The 17,159-nt window shown below is 45.6% G+C and overlaps 2 protein-coding genes across 12 annotated transcripts in view; one reads left to right on the forward strand and one right to left on the reverse strand.

Annotated features, from left to right (window-relative positions):
• Positions 1-2,299, forward strand: part of fgd4a (FYVE, RhoGEF and PH domain containing 4a) — a 46,382-nt gene extending 44,083 nt beyond the window's left edge. For all 10 annotated transcript variants that reach the window (XM_068723148.1, XM_068723147.1, XM_068723157.1 and 7 more), the window contains one exon: positions 60-2,299. In XM_068723148.1, coding sequence (XP_068579249.1) covers positions 60-329 — 270 coding nt within the window. In that variant the 3' untranslated portion in view covers positions 330-2,299. The remainder of the gene's footprint in view (positions 1-59) is intronic.
• Positions 2,300-2,545: 246 nt separating this feature from the next.
• nup205 (nucleoporin 205) lies at positions 2,546-17,095 on the reverse strand. Of its 2 annotated transcripts, none has more exons than XM_068723146.1 (42): positions 17,056-17,095; positions 15,822-15,964; positions 15,476-15,647; positions 15,234-15,378; positions 14,940-15,099; positions 14,535-14,763; positions 14,261-14,425; positions 13,957-14,132; positions 13,704-13,820; positions 13,470-13,607; positions 13,174-13,324; positions 12,591-12,796; positions 12,300-12,482; positions 11,926-11,976; positions 11,321-11,530; positions 10,964-11,201; positions 10,683-10,872; positions 10,418-10,538; positions 10,232-10,313; positions 9,899-10,063; positions 9,665-9,789; positions 9,431-9,545; positions 9,017-9,166; positions 8,746-8,820; positions 8,404-8,561; positions 8,225-8,305; positions 7,792-7,983; positions 7,374-7,575; positions 7,179-7,277; positions 6,806-6,951; positions 6,387-6,578; positions 6,148-6,269; positions 5,837-5,969; positions 5,484-5,610; positions 5,275-5,348; positions 5,001-5,129; positions 4,555-4,681; positions 4,165-4,337; positions 3,848-3,977; positions 3,540-3,668; positions 3,311-3,387; positions 2,546-3,082 (listed from the first exon to the last, which is right to left on the reverse strand). In XM_068723146.1, the coding sequence occupies exons 1-42, from the start codon at positions 17,081-17,083 to the stop codon at positions 2,930-2,932; spliced, it is 5,979 nt and encodes a 1,992-aa protein (XP_068579247.1). In that variant the 5' UTR covers positions 17,084-17,095; the 3' UTR covers positions 2,546-2,929. The 2 variants fall into 2 exon arrangements, with proteins under 2 accessions (XP_068579247.1, XP_068579246.1); XM_068723145.1 differs by having other exon boundaries at positions 6,806-6,954.
• Positions 17,096-17,159: the final 64 nt, after the last annotated feature.

Consider the following 17,159-nt stretch of genomic DNA (forward strand, 5'->3'; position numbering starts at 1 on the left):
AAAAAATCTATGCATACAGATAGATGACACTCTCTTCGTCCCTGATTGTTCTCCTTTAGGACGTGAAGGCCCAGTGTACTATCCCCCTGCTGGGCTACTCTGTGGATGACAGCGCTCGGCCCACAGACCCCCCTGCCAGCTTCCGCCTCTCCCAGTCCAAGTCCACCCACAACTTTGCTGCCGATTCGGAGGAGCTCAAGCAGCGCTGGCTGAAAGTGATTCGAGTGGCGGTGACGGGAGAGGTGACCGAATGCCCTCAGACCAACGGGGGCAACGCCAACATGATGGACAACAACAACACACAAGAGGCGGGTACCGATAGCTCATAAGGGCGTGTTTTCTACAAGGCAACTGCTGATGCACAGCAGTTGCCTTGCTGAGGCAGATGCACACTCTCCATGCTGTCCTTGAACCTTAAAGACAAGTGGAAAAAGAAATCTGTGCTGGATAAGCTGCCCTTCATTGCCACTCTCCTGTTTCCCATTTGGTCTCCTGGATTTTCTCATAAACCCACATAAAGAACTTCTGGTTCACTGCTAGAGCTGTGCTGGATCACTAAAGGACGTGTCTGGTGCTATCAACACTAGAGCAGAGGGGCCTCAGGACTGATCAACTTCCCTCAAACAGGCACCATTAAGGACAGCTCAAAGTCTTCATAGACTTTGAATCTGTGTCAGCTCCTCTTGAGCTAGTGGACTACCACGGACGTACACAGCGCCCTGTACAGGATGTGAATCAAAGCGAAAGGACGGTCTGAACTTAGTCTGCTGGTGCTGTAACGCAACTCTGCGTACCTGTACAGTATAAATGTGTTTTCTTTTCAAAAAGGAACATTTGTGTTTTTATGTACAGAAATCAATCCCAAACTTTGTTTTGATAACATAGAAAACATCTAAGTATGATATAAAGTATTTACAGTATGTTGCCCGTTCTTTGCTTGAGGAGATGGTTCCAAAACTGTGAAAGGTAATCGTGTGGTTGAATAATGACGGCCTCCGTCTCTCATCCCTCAGTGAAACTTCATCATCTGTCTCATGCTTTTCAAACTCTGGATGCACGTTGGCTGATCTGTCTGCTTTGCAATTGGTTGCACCTGTTGTAGTGTGTATTCTATGAAGCAAAGGAACTAGTTTGCTAATCAAACAAGTTTTAAATACAGTTTAAGTTTTTTTTATTTTAATCCAGAAAAACGATCAACATCGAAGCAGCAGAGGCTGAGATATCCTGCTGGTAAAAAAACAAACTTAAGCACACTGGAGCCTACAATTCCCATAATGCAACTCTACAGCAACTTACATTGGCCAAAGTTTTATCAGATCTACAAAGTCTCAAGCCTAACTCAAGATAACCCTGATGACATCATAGTGACATCATACAACTGTTTCCTCAGCTTGAGTAGTACTCTCCATGACAAGTAAAGGTATAGTCACCTTGGTAGAAACAACATGTCACAAATTGCTATGATCTAACAATATGCATTGTCATACATTGCCCAAATCTATGGCCCAGAGAGCGCCGTTTGTATACAATCGCGCGCTGCAACCACGTGTATTCTATATGGCATGATAACTGATGGATGATAGTCATTCATGTGCAAATGCGTGACGATCTACAGGACATTCATGGGCTGCAGTCCATGTGGAAGGGAGATGAGCAGGGACCATCAGGTTTTCTATTTAATGCCAACGCAGAACAATCACAGACTAAGCAAGCCGGTGCGAGAAATGTAAATGTTTTTAATGCTGTAATTAATTTTATTATTTAAAGTAATTTATAGAGTATGATGAGCATGATCTGTTAAGGAGTAGCACAAATTTGTTCCCCGACTGTCAACTAAGAAGCGCAGTACTTAGATTTTTATTTTGTTTTCTCTGAGAGCAGATGTTGTTCCACTAACCATCAGCTCGGTTCTTCAGTGTGACAGCGACACACATGCTTGTTAGCAGAGTTCCCCCTGTGTGCTCAATGCTGGTGCTTACCCGAGTCTCACCCCTCTCAATTCGTTCCCCTCCTCAATATTCAAATAAAAAACAAGAGCACAAAACTTCCCCATCTGTAAGATCTGAATGTATATCCAGTTTTTTATGTCCCGTCACCCCCCCTCCCCCTACTACGCACTTTACAGTCTTATAAAGTGTACCTTAAAATAAAATAAAACAAGATTAAATACTCCATGGGGATCTTGCTTGTTTGTAAAGTTACATTGCTGCTTGGCCTACAATGTGCTACTTTCACAGAGAAATGTCCTGTTTTGGTTCCTTGTTTTGCTTCTCTCCCAATAAAATGTTTTTCACAATGAGTCACCCCAGACATGCACATGGAAATAGGTGAAGTCAGTTGTTGTTTCTCAGAAGTGGTGAACACTGAAGATGCGATGTGATAAGTAAAGTCCTAAAAATATGGTGCGATCTGATTCTGTCACAAGAAAGTAGCAGCAAAGTGAGAATGTCAGCGGAACAAAGAATCCTCATAAACAGGAAGGCCCTCTCTATTCATAGTATACACACTGTATGGTTTGCTGTCTAGTTCACACACACACAAAGTATTTAACAGATTTAGAAAAACTTTATTTTCACAAAAAAAAGAGAAAAACAAACAATAAGAATATCAAATTATCTTAATGAGTAAAAATGTAAGCGTGTTGTGCCGGTTACTTTTCCCCACTTCTTTGAGAAACACTTGCACAGCGCTAGTCAAACAAAATTAGGATAGCTCACAAAGAATGCACCATGACGGCATTTACATCTCACAATACTGAAGAGAGGAGCTGCAACAGGTCGGTAAAAAGGAGTGATGTTGCCAGAAAAAGCCACCTGACAGAAAGTTGGGATCGTCTGTAATTCTCCGGCGTTGCTTGGCAGAAGTTTTGAGTCAATGTGGAACTGAGAGTTTGGGTTTTGGACAGTCTTTGTATGTGTGTGTGTCTGTCTCAGCTTTTGGGCTGTCGGAGCAGGCCTCGAATCCTGCGAACCAGGGCCTGGATGAAGGTGTAGCGGGAGCGAACCTGGCTGTACAAACCCTCCACCTCCAGCAGCTTCCTCTGCAGAGCCTCCCCGAAACCTGCGGCCATGTCGCTCTTCAGCTGCAGTCACACAAACACAAGCCAAGAGGGATCAGGAGTAATGTAGGCGGACACACACACACACACACACACACACACACACACACACACACACACACACACACACACACACACACACACACACACACACACACACACACACACACACACACACACACAATGTTTGTCAGAGCTGCATTCAAAGTGTATGAGACATTTTGCCCATTGCCCACATTTGCCATTTCTTACCAGGTCTAGGTCTTGTTGGCTGACTCTGGACAGACCGAGGCCACGACCTCCACTTGCCTGCAACCCGCCAAACGAGTCTGAAGAACATAAAAAATGTAATGAAATGAATATATAAAAGGTAAATTCACTCAAAAACCAAGCACTAGAAACAATAGCTTTGCAGGTGAGTTTTCTGCTCATTACATCAGGCCTGCTTTACATGTGCGTATATCTGGAACATATTTCTCACCGTCTGTGAGGCGAGATCTATACAGACTGGCTCCAGGCATCAGGGAGTCTTTGGGGTCGGTGGGAGTGCAATGCAACAGGTAGTACTCCAGGTGGCGCCACAACACAAACAGACACGTCTCAATGACGTCTGAGGAAGAGGCCGGTCAAGGTATTTCAAGGCGATTCATGATGCGGCATTTCTACACGTCTAGCTCGTTACTCCAACTTACTGAAGAGAACTTTTAAAGACAAATATAAAATGACATACTGATGACAATATGCGAGTCCCGGGACTACAACTGTGCCTGCAAAAGGCCAAAAGGATACAGGAGCACAGGGACAGCAGCTTGGCTCTGTTGTTGATGAGCTGGACCAGTCGTCTCTTGGCCAGCAAGCTCCTCTGGACCGAAGAGATTTTCTCCACCCCTCCGGGGCCCGACACCAGGCCTTGGCACAGCTGCAGAGAAGATGTGGTTAGAACTGAGGACAATGCATGTTGGAGCCAAAAAGATGCAGAAAATAAAGAACAGTTACTTTGTATTTATACCTTTGTTTACCTCCACTTTTAAAAACAGTTTGCCCAACATGTACAGCAGTGTGGTGAGTGTGAGACAGAGCAAATCAGTGTATTGGTCCTTCATTACCTCCTTCAGCTCCTCAGGAGGCAGCTGATCCAGGGTCTGCAGCTTGCCCAGGCTTTGTCTGTGACTCTGGTGGAACCGGAAGAAATCGGCAGCGCTGTTCTTCAGCAGGTAGAGGACCAGACCCAGACTGGGGGCCCGAGAGTAAACCATCGATGGCAGAGTGGACGACAGATCTTAAAAAAAAATAAGAGCTGCGGTTCAGTCTCATACTGTGGAAGTGGACAAGTGCTGCTGGACATACAAAGCTAATGTGTGGTAAAAGCTAAATTCACAGAAGGAAGACGACTAATACTGTAAAAGAAGTTTAAAAGTATGCTTGTTCACACAGTGTACAGCCGCATGACTTAAAAGTCCTTTTCCTCTTCTTGGTACGGGCAGAACCTCACTGACCTGAGCGTCCTCCGTCCCTGCCAGCTGGCTCGCTGCCTGACGGGCTGAACAGGCAGATGCTGAACTGGGCCTGGGCTGAGCTCTGCAGCAGCAGGGTTTGGCAGTACTCCATGATGTTAGCACACACCTGTGGACAGAGGACAGAGGACAGCACCTCTCAGGTCAGACTATGCAGCACTGAGGAATAATCATGACTATGCATACAACACCCAACACGCATTGTTTCAGTGGCCTTTCCCCTCTCTGTCCATTTTACTGTTGGAATATGTGAAAGGTGTGCTTGGTAACTTCTACTACAACTAGGAAGATGCTACTGACATTCCAAGGAGACAAGCTCACATAAACTAAACTGCTGAAGGAACAACAAAACACGAAGTGATCCCATGCACCACCACCCTCGTCACGCATCTCGTACTACTTCATTCAGAGAAGACTTTTTGTCCGACCTGCTGCATGGCCACCTCCATCTCCTCTCGTCTTTCTGCCGAGTCTCCAGGTGCGGCGATCTCGGCCTGCTTCAGCAGCCTCTCCCGCTCGCTCCCCGCCAGACGGCCAAGCAGCGACAGACAGAGACGCTGGAACATGAAGAGACGCATTAATCCACTGTAAGGACTCACACACTGGAATGGACGTGCATTAGCAAGAAGACGACAGCGAAAACACATCAATACGACACATGATTTAAAAAAAAAAAGAAAAAAAGAAAGGCAGCCGTCTGACCTGAAATCTGTTGATGTGTCCCTGGAACTCCATAAGAGCAGCACTGTTGATCTCCCCACCGGTCTCGAGGGCACCTGAGAGAGACCAAGCAGAGCATGAACACCACCATTCATTCAGTCCTCTGAATGTGAACATGTGGCATACACAATGGAAATAGATAACTACAATAGATAGCAAATAAGAAGAGGAGAGGGACTGTACTATTGTACCTGGCAAAGCAGTCTTACTGATGATGCCAGTAAGCAAAGAGAGCTCCTGCAAAGCTCCCATACTGAGCTCCTGACAGCGCAACAGGGACTGGATGGTGTCGGCGTGCACTATCAGCCACTGCAGAACCTACACACACACACACACACACACACACACACACACACACACACACACACACACACACACACACACACACACACACACACACACACACACACACACACACACAGAGACAGAGACAGAGACAGAGACAGAGACACAGAGTTAGGATGTTTGTGCAATGACCATAAAATTGTTTGCCAGGACCAAACAATAGAAATAGTCTTGTTGATATCGATAGCTGTGCGCTTACCTGTGCCGCCCCCTGCTGGTGATTCATTGTTGTAGAGGTCAAGATCACCTGAAAGAGCCTCAGGGTTGGGAGGAGAATCTGCCTGTAGCGGTCCATGGGGCTGGGGATGAAGCCTGACGGGTCCCTCATCACCCTGTTGACCATCAGGGAACACACACAAATTTAGGGAACGCTATTAATAGACACCTTAAGAACAAATGTCATCTGAACGAGACAGTCAGAGTGGAAGAAACTGACTTATTTGGGGGGCATTTTATCCCAAATTACTAATTTACGCCGCCACCTCTTTCCTTCCCTCTTCACTTCCATACCTGTGTGCATCGCTGTCAGGCACCATGTCAAACACCTGACACTCTATCAGCTGTGCCACCAGGCCACAACGCAGCAGCTCCACAGCTCCCTGACCCGTCTTCGCCACACGAGTCAGCAGAGCCTGAGAACACACAGCAGAGTTGGTACCGTCATAATCCTGTAGTTACAGAGGATTTAGACCGAGGCTACGGGTCTACTTTGGGGGAAAAAAAACGGGTAGAAGTGCACATGTGCTCACCATCTTGCTCTCGTAGATGTAAAGTGGTTTGAGGAGCGGTGGCTGAGGTGTGAGCAGGCTCTGCAGGGCGACGTCGTCCTGCCTCAGGCTCTCCACCAGCGACCGCAGGTAGCCACTGTTGCAGACATAAAGCAGCCACTGGTTCTGGCGGTCTATGGAAAGGATCCGGTCCAGCACCGCCAGAGCCAACATCTGACAGACGGGGAGAGGAGACAAAGCAAGCACTGAGAGACAAACAAAGAGCCTGGCTAGGTAATGATATATATATATATATATATATATATATATATATATATATATATATATATATATATATATATATATATATATATATATATGTATATATATATGTGTGTATATATGTGTATATATATATATATATGCCTATCGTTGTATGAATTTAACAGTGTGGCTCTTACCCTGCTGATTTCATGGCCGTCACAGGCGTCCCGACACACCACCTCCATGAGAGCCTTGCCATAGCTCTCAATGATAGCAAGGTTCTCTCTCTGCAGTTTGGAGAAACCATCTTCAGGGGCTGTGAGACGCTCCCACATTGCTTTCCCTGCTGGAGGGATGGAGAGGGAGATTTTCTCAGATGACCAAACAACATCTGTACATTGTCAATTTGACATAACACCAGACAAAGGACTTGTCTGTAAAGATTGGCCATACAGCATTCAGACAACTTCTGAAAATGTACATTTGTGAAATAACAAGAGGTCCATATCATAAATAATATGAACTCTGCATATTTTCCAGACTGTCTGTATTCATGTTTCTGTGTTGTACCTGTCTGCAGAGTGTCTGGTTCTTCGGGTTTCTGGGCGATTTGAAGGTAGTACAGCAGGGAGCCATACAAGTGAGCACGCAGACGCTGGTATCCACCGCCTTTAAATGCAAAAGATAACATTATGAAATCTAACCTCACAAAGGTTTATCAGAGCAACACATGTGTGAGAAGTGTGTGTTTGTGTCATCACTAACCAGTACAAAGGATGAAGTCCAGCAGCTTGCGGAGAATCAGGTGCAGGGCTGAGTTGGCGATGGAGGCGAAGCCAGAGGATGCTTCTAATCCCGCCCCCTGCTGCTGCTCAGACAGGACTGATTGGCTGAGGTGGGCTGTCAGAGTGAAGACTGCCCCAGCAACAATGGGCATCAGTTCTCCGGCAGCCTCCTCAGACAACACCTGGGCAATGAACAGCAACATTTAGTTGGTACAACAACCCGGAGATAAACAATTTCTCAGGTTTTTCTCTACTTTGATTGATTGAATGTAATGAGGACCACTGAATAAAAGCAATGACACCCTTGAAGAAGTTGCTTACTAGGAGTAGGGGGTGATTCAGATTGTACCTTGCCAAACCTTTTCATAAATGACTGCATCCAAAGTACAATAACTGACCTTATCATGCAGGTCTAGCAGCAAGTCTCTGATGATGAGCTGCCTGTCATCGGCGGGTATGAGATCAGCAGGGCAGGCGGTCAGCAGCGTCTCCACCAGGCTCCTCCAGGACCGCAGTGCATGACGCTTCGCACTCAAACTCCTACGGACACGATTGCGCTCCACCACCTGCTGCAGGATGGAGTTCACCTCCTAGAAGGATACACACAGGGACACACGGGAGTGAATTCACCTCTGAGAGAGTGACTGCATTAGTGATGGGAAAAGGCTGGTGTGCTTTCAATCACAGCATTGGTCAAAGGGAGTCATTCGAAAACAACACATTTCAAAAGTTACCACTGGATGATGGCTCCTTTCTGGTTATTCTGGCCCCAAAACATGCTGCTAAAATTACACACAAAAGAATAAGTCCTATTAGTTTTAGTTAACTAACCTCCATCAACAGGGGCCTCTGTCCAATGGCTGCCATTCCCTGCAGCGCATTCACCTCAGCAACCAGCACTCTATGCAGCAACTGTAACAAAATTAAAACAAAATACGAGACATCAGCGGAAGATCAAACACAAACTAAATAGTTGAAACAACACAAACGTGTTCAACCTGGAAACCCACCTTCACGTTGCACACAGTGTGTCCTTGCTCATTGACGTGCTCACAGTTGGAGATCACCTGCTCTATCTGAGTGCGCTCAAAGAAGTCCAGCTGCAGCAGCTCAGGCATATCCTGACTGAATTCGATGGCGTCCAGAACACTCAGCAACTTCCTGCGCACTGATGGCATCAAACAAGGAAAAGATGAGAGAAAATGTCGAGACCCCATCTGGTATCATTCTAAAAGAACAAGAGGCTTAAATGGCAGCTAGAATAAATGACTCCAGTGTGTGAGGAGTCCTTAAACGTTGACTGGATTTAAAGAACAACGTTTGGTTTAAATGTGTACTGAGGTGGGACAAACCTTTAGAAACTGTGTCGAAATGCAGGAACCCGCTGACTGATCTGGTTTCTTCTTCCATTCCCGATTCCCCATCAGCTATAAAGAAAAATGATGTTTTAGGTTCATACAGTAAAGAGCGGTCATGTGATTGGGAGTTTGAGTGTGCATTTATCAGAGTGTTTGTAATTTTTTTATATTTTAGAGTAGACCATAAACATTAAAAATGAAAGGCCAGAATTACTTGAATGATTGAATAAATTAAAATGCGTCCTTCAAAAAGGACTTAACATACCTGTATGTTGAGTGTGTGGCTGGTCATCCAACAGGAGGCTGACAAGGCGCTGTGTGTGTGAACGCTGGCGGTTCAGTGAGGTCACTCTCAGCTCAATGGCAGCTGTTTTCATGAGCCAAGACATCTGGGAGAGGGCAGCGATCTGATTACCTGAGGAGAGCAGATAGTAGAATCGAATCAATGAAAAGAAAAGACATTCTACTTTCACTGTATTTTCATAAACACACACCTACAATCACATTCTGACAGTCATACTATACAAAGCTTTGCAATATTTACTTAGCCTTTCAGCCGGAATACAAAACAATCCATTAAGGTTCTGCATTTCCTGCAGAACATCCTGCCTCCTTCCCTAATGTTTTTGTTATTTTATATTTTTAGGAACAAGGGGACCAGCCGGGACACTGTACTCACTAGGCAGGATGAAGGGTAGGTGCTGCAGGTGAGAGAACAGGAAGTCCTGGCTAGTCCTCAAATAGCGCATAGTAGGCCCGGATGTGTCTGGGCAGGCGCAAAGCTGGTAGATCACCTGAGAGAGGCAGACAATGACAAACAAGAACAATAATCAGCCCACACACAGATTCCATGTTTACTTTCAACCTACTAGGCATACAATGCAAGTAGTATAGCGTAGAGGATGAGCAGTACCTGGTAGCAGAGCTCAGCCAGGTGCGGGGCCTGCTGTGTGAGGACAGGTCCGGATCTCTTCTCCGTGCCTCTCTGCAGCAGACTCAGGATGGCGTGCAGGCAGCTCCGTGGACATCCCAACACACCTGTAACACCAAAAATTCACCTGTCAACTGACAGATTACACTCCATCCAAACCAGAACCAGGAAAATATTGCTAAAATCCAATGCCAACAGCCAAGGTCGTGGTCTGACCTGGGTCCTGGAGGTTGGTGGAGGACACAGGCTTCTTGACTTCATAGCCCAAAAGATACAAGGCCAGATTTGGCGTCTTCAGCTCCAAGGAGGTGATGAGCAGGTTCAGCATATGGATCTGAGTTTCATGTCGGATTCTTGCAACCTTCTTTTGTGGGTCTGAGTCTGGAGGCAATAAAGTAGGTGAGTTTGAATGTGACGGTTACGATATCAGGTTTAGCTTTCACAGTATTAAAACAACAGGATTTAAACCAAATGCAAAAGATGGAACAGTGTTCAGGCTGATTCATTTATTACTTTTTGTTTTTACAGACAACAAGACTCGTCTCTCACCATCTCCGTTCTCTGTTCCCTCCTCTGCCTCTTCACTGTCCAGACACTCCACAAAGCCGGCCATAAGCTTGTCACTCACAGACTAAAAGACAGAGATCGTGTTCTCAACTTCAAACACAACATAAGTTCCACACATCACCATTTTATTTTTTTCATTTGGCCAGAGTTGAGACTTTATAAATATACCGTGTCGTGTGTGAAGTCTCCCACCAGCCTCGTCTGAATGTTGGGGTAGTTTGAGATACGACGCAGGATCTTTGCGCTCTGGAAAGCAGCCTCTGGGTTGGAGCTGCTGTGGTAAAGATACCTGCAAGGACAAACATAGGCCGCCATTAAGTTACACTCATTCTGAACAAATTAGCCTTTTAAAGAGTAGTTATACATGTGATACGAGAACAGACTCAACAAAAATCACAACCATGGTGTCAATACCAAACCGGGATGCCCTTACCTGGCAATGTTGACGATGTGATCTGCCCTTCGAGTTTGAGGACTGACCCCCTGGAGGAGCTGCTCCAACGGGGAAACCAGCAGGGAGGCCTGGCTCTCCCTGAGGAGGTCCATGAACACCACCTCCTTCTGCAGAGCCAAGTCCAGCAGGCACAGGCAGCGCAGCACCGCCGACTCCAAGTGCTTCTTACCTGTAGGGGAAGAGTGACGGAGCATGTGGTCAGAACAAACACACACATGCGATCTCTCTTTCCCCGACAGCAGCTGCAGATGTTCTCTCACCAGGGAAGGGTGCGTAGGTGTCCAGCTGGCGTACGCCCTCCTCCAGCAGGCTGAGGCAGAGCGCCAGCACGGGCGAGTCGTTGAGCAGGTGGAACATGATGCTGTGGCCGGGGGGCTTGTGGGCCTCGACCTGCTCGCCCTGCAGCTCCACCATCTCCGGGACAAAGTCTGATGGCTGGGGCTCGTAGTCCCGCAGCAGCTTGTGGAACACCTCCAGGACAGCATCAGCAACCTCCCACTGAGAGATGGCACAAAATGGAAAAACAAATGAATAGATGTTTAAAAAGCATACATGCACACTGCAGCGACATGTCTCCACCTTACAGGACACCGGGGGAGCACTACACAGCACTTCACCTTCTCAGCTGGATGGCGATATGCTCTGGTGGGGAAGGGGAGGAACACAGAGTCACGCAAGAAGTTCAGGTAGGGCTGAAAGCCTGGCACGCGATGCCCCGCCCCCAAGTTAACGGGCAGGCTGCTCTCGACCAATGTGCTGATCAGGTGACAGAAGCCTCGTGTCAGGGGATACTCCTCAGAGCTCGACTCAATCTCATTCAGCTCCACCTGAGAGCCGAAAAACACAAAAACAAAGTCAGACAGTTCACCACCAAACTGTGCATCTACTTACAGGTCACACAGCTTTTAACAGGAAGTGTTCACTTTGATGAGAGATTAAAGTCTCTGAGATGTTATCTATTAAAGTTACTTTGCTAGATTCAGTAAAAAGCTATTCCCTTCCAGTCAGCATTATTTTGCATCACAACACATTTGAGTCTTAAAAATATTCCCTTTGAGCATCAGTCAAACGTTATCTTAAAGCGAACAAATTAAAAATGATCCTGACTAATGAACCATCTTATTTGCCTATAGTTAAGAGAGACAGAACTAATTCAAAGCCTTCCTTCAAATTGGGTTGAAGGAGTAGTGAGCATCAAATTCACTAACCACAAACATCTCACCTCAATTCCAGCTGCCTGCCTCTGTCCTGGGGCTCGCACTGTCTGAAGGATCTGTGGTTAAAGAACATGAAGTTATAAAACTTTAAAACTCAAAACACTGTCTTAACACTACAAGAACACAGTCTGTTAGATAAAGACGAGAATACACCCACCACTTGAGAAAATCTGACAGCCACTCAGATTATACGACTAAGACTATAAATTAAAAGTTTTGTTGTTAGTCTGGTATTATTGGCAAAATAAGATCACTTCACAGGCTCGATCCTGAGCTTGATAAAGATAACAAAGTTTCAGTAATTATGTTTATACCTGGCAGACTTTAGTTCTTATAAAATCGTCTACTAAACTGTTCTGTTCCTTCAGTAAAGGCTAACCTGTGTGTACTCCAGTGACTGCCAGAGTGAGGCTGCGATCTCCGGTGACTTCCCAAAGGCTGCCAGGCAGAGCAGGAGCTCCGCCTTCAGGACGGGAGGAACGCTGCACTGTAGCAACCCCAACATCACCACAACCGGGGTCCACTGGGGATGCTCACACAACGCCAGTCGAGCATTTTCACTCTACAGAAAGAAAAAAAAAACATCATACAAAACACACCCCAATAAAGTTGGATAAGAGAGATCTCAGCAACCTGAATGTTAGTTTCTCAACTGAATCTTGTTCCGTACCCATGTAATGATGGTGGTGAGCAACTGCAAAAACGAGGTGAGTCCTTCCAGCTCCCTTTGGGTGATGCCCCTTAGTGATGGGTGGCGGTACTGCGATGCGTCTGGATTTGGAAAGTCTCGCCGCAGGTTCTCGTGGTAGAGCATGAGGGAGTGAAAGAAATGTTCCCAAGACACCGGGCTGCCTGAAACGCCCTGGATGTTGTCACCTGCATACATGAACATGAGGTTAATTTCCTTTCATTTGGATATGTATTACACTAAAGCAGTAGGCTTTTAGAGTCTGATGTTCAGATCACCTAAATTTGAAGTTAAATTACTTAGGATTTGAAATGGTCAATATTACTTTCATATTTACTACTGAACAGTCACATACCACAAAAATAGTTAATACACTAATGACACTAATTCACAAACCAGATTACCACAAAATCAATGAAATTGTCTTTGCAAAGAAGCCAAACTGCACATCAAATGTTCAATAGTTTCGGTTTCGGATATCGATCTGAAAATATGTTCATTCCTATTCAATCCCAGACGAGAAGTTTACGAAGTCTTCCTCGTGATAACAACAATCTGCTCTTACTGTGTGTGGCTCCGTTGGTTTTCAGCAGACTGAAGGAGTAGTGGGCACACTGAGGACCATTGGCGAGTCCTTTCAGCATACGGAGATAAGAGATGTAGAGGGTGGAGGGGAGGAGGTCTCCCATCTGACGCACAAACTTGGACAGAACCACCTACAATAAAGAAAAGAGAAAAACTTTCAACAGAATGCCAGAGTGATACAAATTCAACATTTTAAAAACGTCCTACTACAATTCTTGGTGTGAGGAGACATTGATTGTTTTTGCGCTACAAGGTTCTAGAAAGCTCAGCTCCTACCTGTTTATGTGGAGGCCTTTGCAGCGCCATTCCCAGGTAAGATCCCTGCAGGGAGGTGTGTTGAAGAGACTCTGTGTGACCCCAGAACTCCAGACCCAACTCCAGCCCAAATGAGTCCTTACTGTAAAACTCTCCTATCTGGAAAGACAAAGCAGTAACCAACACTGTTACAAACCCTAACCCAGAATGACAGGCCACTGCAATTTTCTGTTTGTGTTGGCAAAAAACACTGACGAGGATCATGAGGTGGTCTAAGTCCTTGCGCATCGATGATGGAAGCTCGCTGTCCATCTGTAAGGACATGTGCACCAGGCGGGCATCTTCATCAGCACGGTTACGAAGCTGTTTCACCTACAAAATACAGTAAAAATATGTTAATTAAACGATTTAATGAACATCCAAAATAACAAAACTACAACCTGATAACTCAGTCAAGTTAACACTACAACATGACAAGTCAAACTCGTTGGTCGTGGACATCTCTCACCTTCATTGGCATGAGTGCCAGAAAGTCTGTGATGAGTGAATGGAGGCGGCGGATGTAGAACTCTTCCTGGGAAAAACTCTCACATCCCAGAATGCCCTCCTTCATAAACAGGAAGACATCTCCCAGTAGAGCCTGGTCAGCCAGAGCCTCGTCTGCCTCCGTGAACTCAACCAGGGCTGCGCATCACACACATTTAAAAATATACTCCTTTTAAATGGCTTCCATCTTTGAGATCTCATTCAAAACTTTTTCTTCAAACAGCTACAAGGTATATTTAATGCATATCCAAGAACAAAAACCTTACCACATCCCTGTGGTAGCTGAGAAAGGACCCTCAGAGACAGAGCCCAGGCCAGACGACACACAGCCTGCAGACCTGGAAGCTTCCACGGCTGGCCGTCCATCAGGCGGCTGTGTACTGCAGCCACATATTGCCTCTCGGTCAGCAACGGCAGTGTCTGGATCAGATCTAGAGGAACACAGAGACAATCCTTCACCAGCTGTAGAAGACATATACTGAAACCAACAGCAATCTTCCGCATAGCAACGAGTACAATATGTATTCAACATGTTCTCACCGTCTCTATCTTCTGTTCCCTGTTCTACGAAACTGACATCCAAGCAGTAGAGTAGTGCCATGACCAGAGCCAGGTTCACACTGTCCAATGAGCCGTCAGCTTGAGCGGTCACTGTCTCCAGGTGGCCGATAAGAGCCAGGGTGTCATCTTTAGACAAAGGTGATTGGCACGTCCATGAAAACAGGCTGTCTGCCAGGGCCTGTCGGCACTCTTTGATGAGGTCGGAGACCTGGGGACAAGAGAGGGAGTTAAATGTTGTCCATATTCAACTTGCCTTATTCTCCTCCTTGTGTCTTCTTCAGTGACAACAGAAAGCTCCTGGCTTTACACTAGTCGAGTAACACTAAACATATTGCAAAAGATAATTATCCCGGTTTCAAGTCAACACAACGGATTTGCTCCCACCTCTTTCCTGTGCTTCTCATTGCCCAAGCCGCGCTCCTTCTGCAGTCGTTCAAACTCGCGCGTCACATTTATCTCCGACACCAAGGTTAGGATGCGTTTGGTGAGACCCTGGATCATTAGTTCATCCGTAAAACGCGTCGTCAAAGCCACCAGCTCTCCACTGAATGAGAAAACAAACAAACAGTACAGGTCAATAACAAGTAACATGGGTATTGACAGGGGGGAAACAAACCGTGCTCATCATGTGGAGCATTAAATGCACATGTATGTGCTAATCGTAGATAGCTTTATTACCTCAGGTCCAGGGTGAAGGTCTTGCCGTGGCGTGACTGGATGAGTGTGCGCAAGGAGTTGGCCACACAGAGCTTTCCATCCCAGTAGAGCAGCACAGCTACTAGACCTCGTGTCAGACCTGGGAAATGGGGCTGCTGTTGCTCACCTGGAGACAGATGAATATATTTAGAGAATACATTGTGTACATAACTTCCTTTATAACTTTGCTTCCAAGTAATGTCTTTTTCTTATGTCCACTTTACCTGCTAACAGAAGCTCCAAAGCCGCCAACTCTCCAATATCAAACAAATCGCTGAGGATGAAGGCCTCTGAGAGGAGCTGCTCTGGAAGGAGCCGGGAGCCCTGCTGACCTTGGATGGCGATGCCCTCGGTGCTGGCTTTACGCACCTTCTCTCTCTGCTCAGCACTCTTTGGCTAAAACATGAAGAGGAGACCAGATCCTGTCAACATTAGAGCCTGAAGACACACTGGACATCAAAAATGAGTCTGTCTGCACCAAGGACGTTGCAGGATGCACAGGAAGAATACTACTGTTTAACAGTCAAATACGGCCGCCATTACAAATCATGTGTTTGCACGGCATCTCACCGGGTTCTTATAGAGTGACAGAAAGTGCGGTTTGTGTTTCTTCAGCTGCAAGTCGAGGAGGTGGACGCTCTCTGGCTGTCTCCTCAACACCGCGCCGTCCACCGTCTCCCACAACTCCTTCAGCGGCCCCCACAGACTGGCTCCTGGGGGAGGAAATGGGATTCCAAAGGTCTTGTATCAGCACACACACACACACACAGGACTGATTCTCCCAGTTCTATTGTGTTAGTTTCTTATAACCATACATATGCATTTTGAGTATCTCATATTCAGTATGACACATTACTGATTCAGCACTCCTAACTGGACTCAGATTTTGCAAGTCAAATTCTATTCTAACAAATGAATATGAATTATTGTTAATACAACAAAAGTATCTTTAATATCTGATGTAAATAACTGACAGGATGGGCCTGAGCCTGTGACTTTTTCCATGTTGACATTTCAGACCTCTTACAGACTGCAACAATGATCACTAACTAATACAGATGCTGATGTATTAACACCATACAGACTTATAAGATGAAAGATTGACAGTAATTTACAGAACCAGTGACATGACATCACATTACCTATATCAGTTTTCTTATAACAGTTTTACCTGTGACGCTTGTTATTGTAGATTAAGACTCATCATTTTACTTTGAGTGAATTGATTATTGTATTACAGGTTTGTACAAATACATCTAACCAACCTCACCAGTAAACAACTGACAGTGATTCATTGCCCACTGACAGGTGTATTGTAGTCTAGATTGAGTCTGGGCGTTAGCTTAACTGTTTTACACAAACTTTACTGTGTTGGGCGTGACGCAACAGCATGCCAAGCAGTGATGGCAAATAATGTTTGTTTGTACCAAGTCAGATTGTTTCAGTTTTGCTTCGTCTGCTGACCTATTTACCAGTAGTTGCGCCAGAGAAGTCATGTTGTCGTATGACATTTGATATAGTGTGAAAACGCGTTAACCGTGTAACAGTGTGACGTTAAACGTGTTTACCCACCGAATAACTGCGAAACCAACATTAGCTAAACTAACGTTTTCTCGTAAGCTATGCTAATTTAGCTTAGCAGTCTGATAATGAGTGATCCGTCACCATGTGGTCAAAACATGACATGCGACAAAGCAGGCGCTAAAAAGCGAATATCCTCAAATGTATCTGTGAACAAACAACCACTAGCCACTGCTAGGAATCATCACAATGAAGCTATGTAATGAAAAAGTATAGTTCATACCCGAATTTACCGCCATCTGCACCGCCATGATACTCGGAGAATTGGAGAGGAGCGGGTTGTAGGTTTGTGCCGGTGTGAAATTTAAAATGATAAATTCTATAAAC

Source organism: Cebidichthys violaceus, unplaced genomic scaffold, assembly GCF_023349555.1.
Source record: "Cebidichthys violaceus isolate CVI_PGR_0920_01 unplaced genomic scaffold, fCebVio1.0.p SCAF_3, whole genome shotgun sequence".
Classification (NCBI taxonomy): Eukaryota; Metazoa; Chordata; class Actinopteri; order Perciformes; family Stichaeidae; genus Cebidichthys; species Cebidichthys violaceus.

Bases quoted from the DNA above. Each gene is read 5' to 3' on its own strand.
- nup205 (XM_068723145.1), bottom strand. From the start codon at position 17,083: ATGGCGGTGCAGATGGCGGTAAATTCGG. The intron at 15,379-15,475 runs GTAAAGTGGACA...ATCTGTCTCCAG, and splicing joins TTTGGAGCTTCTGTTAGCAG to GTGAGCAACAGCAGCCCCAT. The intron at 7,984-8,224 runs GTTAGTTAACTA...GTATCCTTCTAG, and splicing joins AGAGGCCCCTGTTGATGGAG to GAGGTGAACTCCATCCTGCA.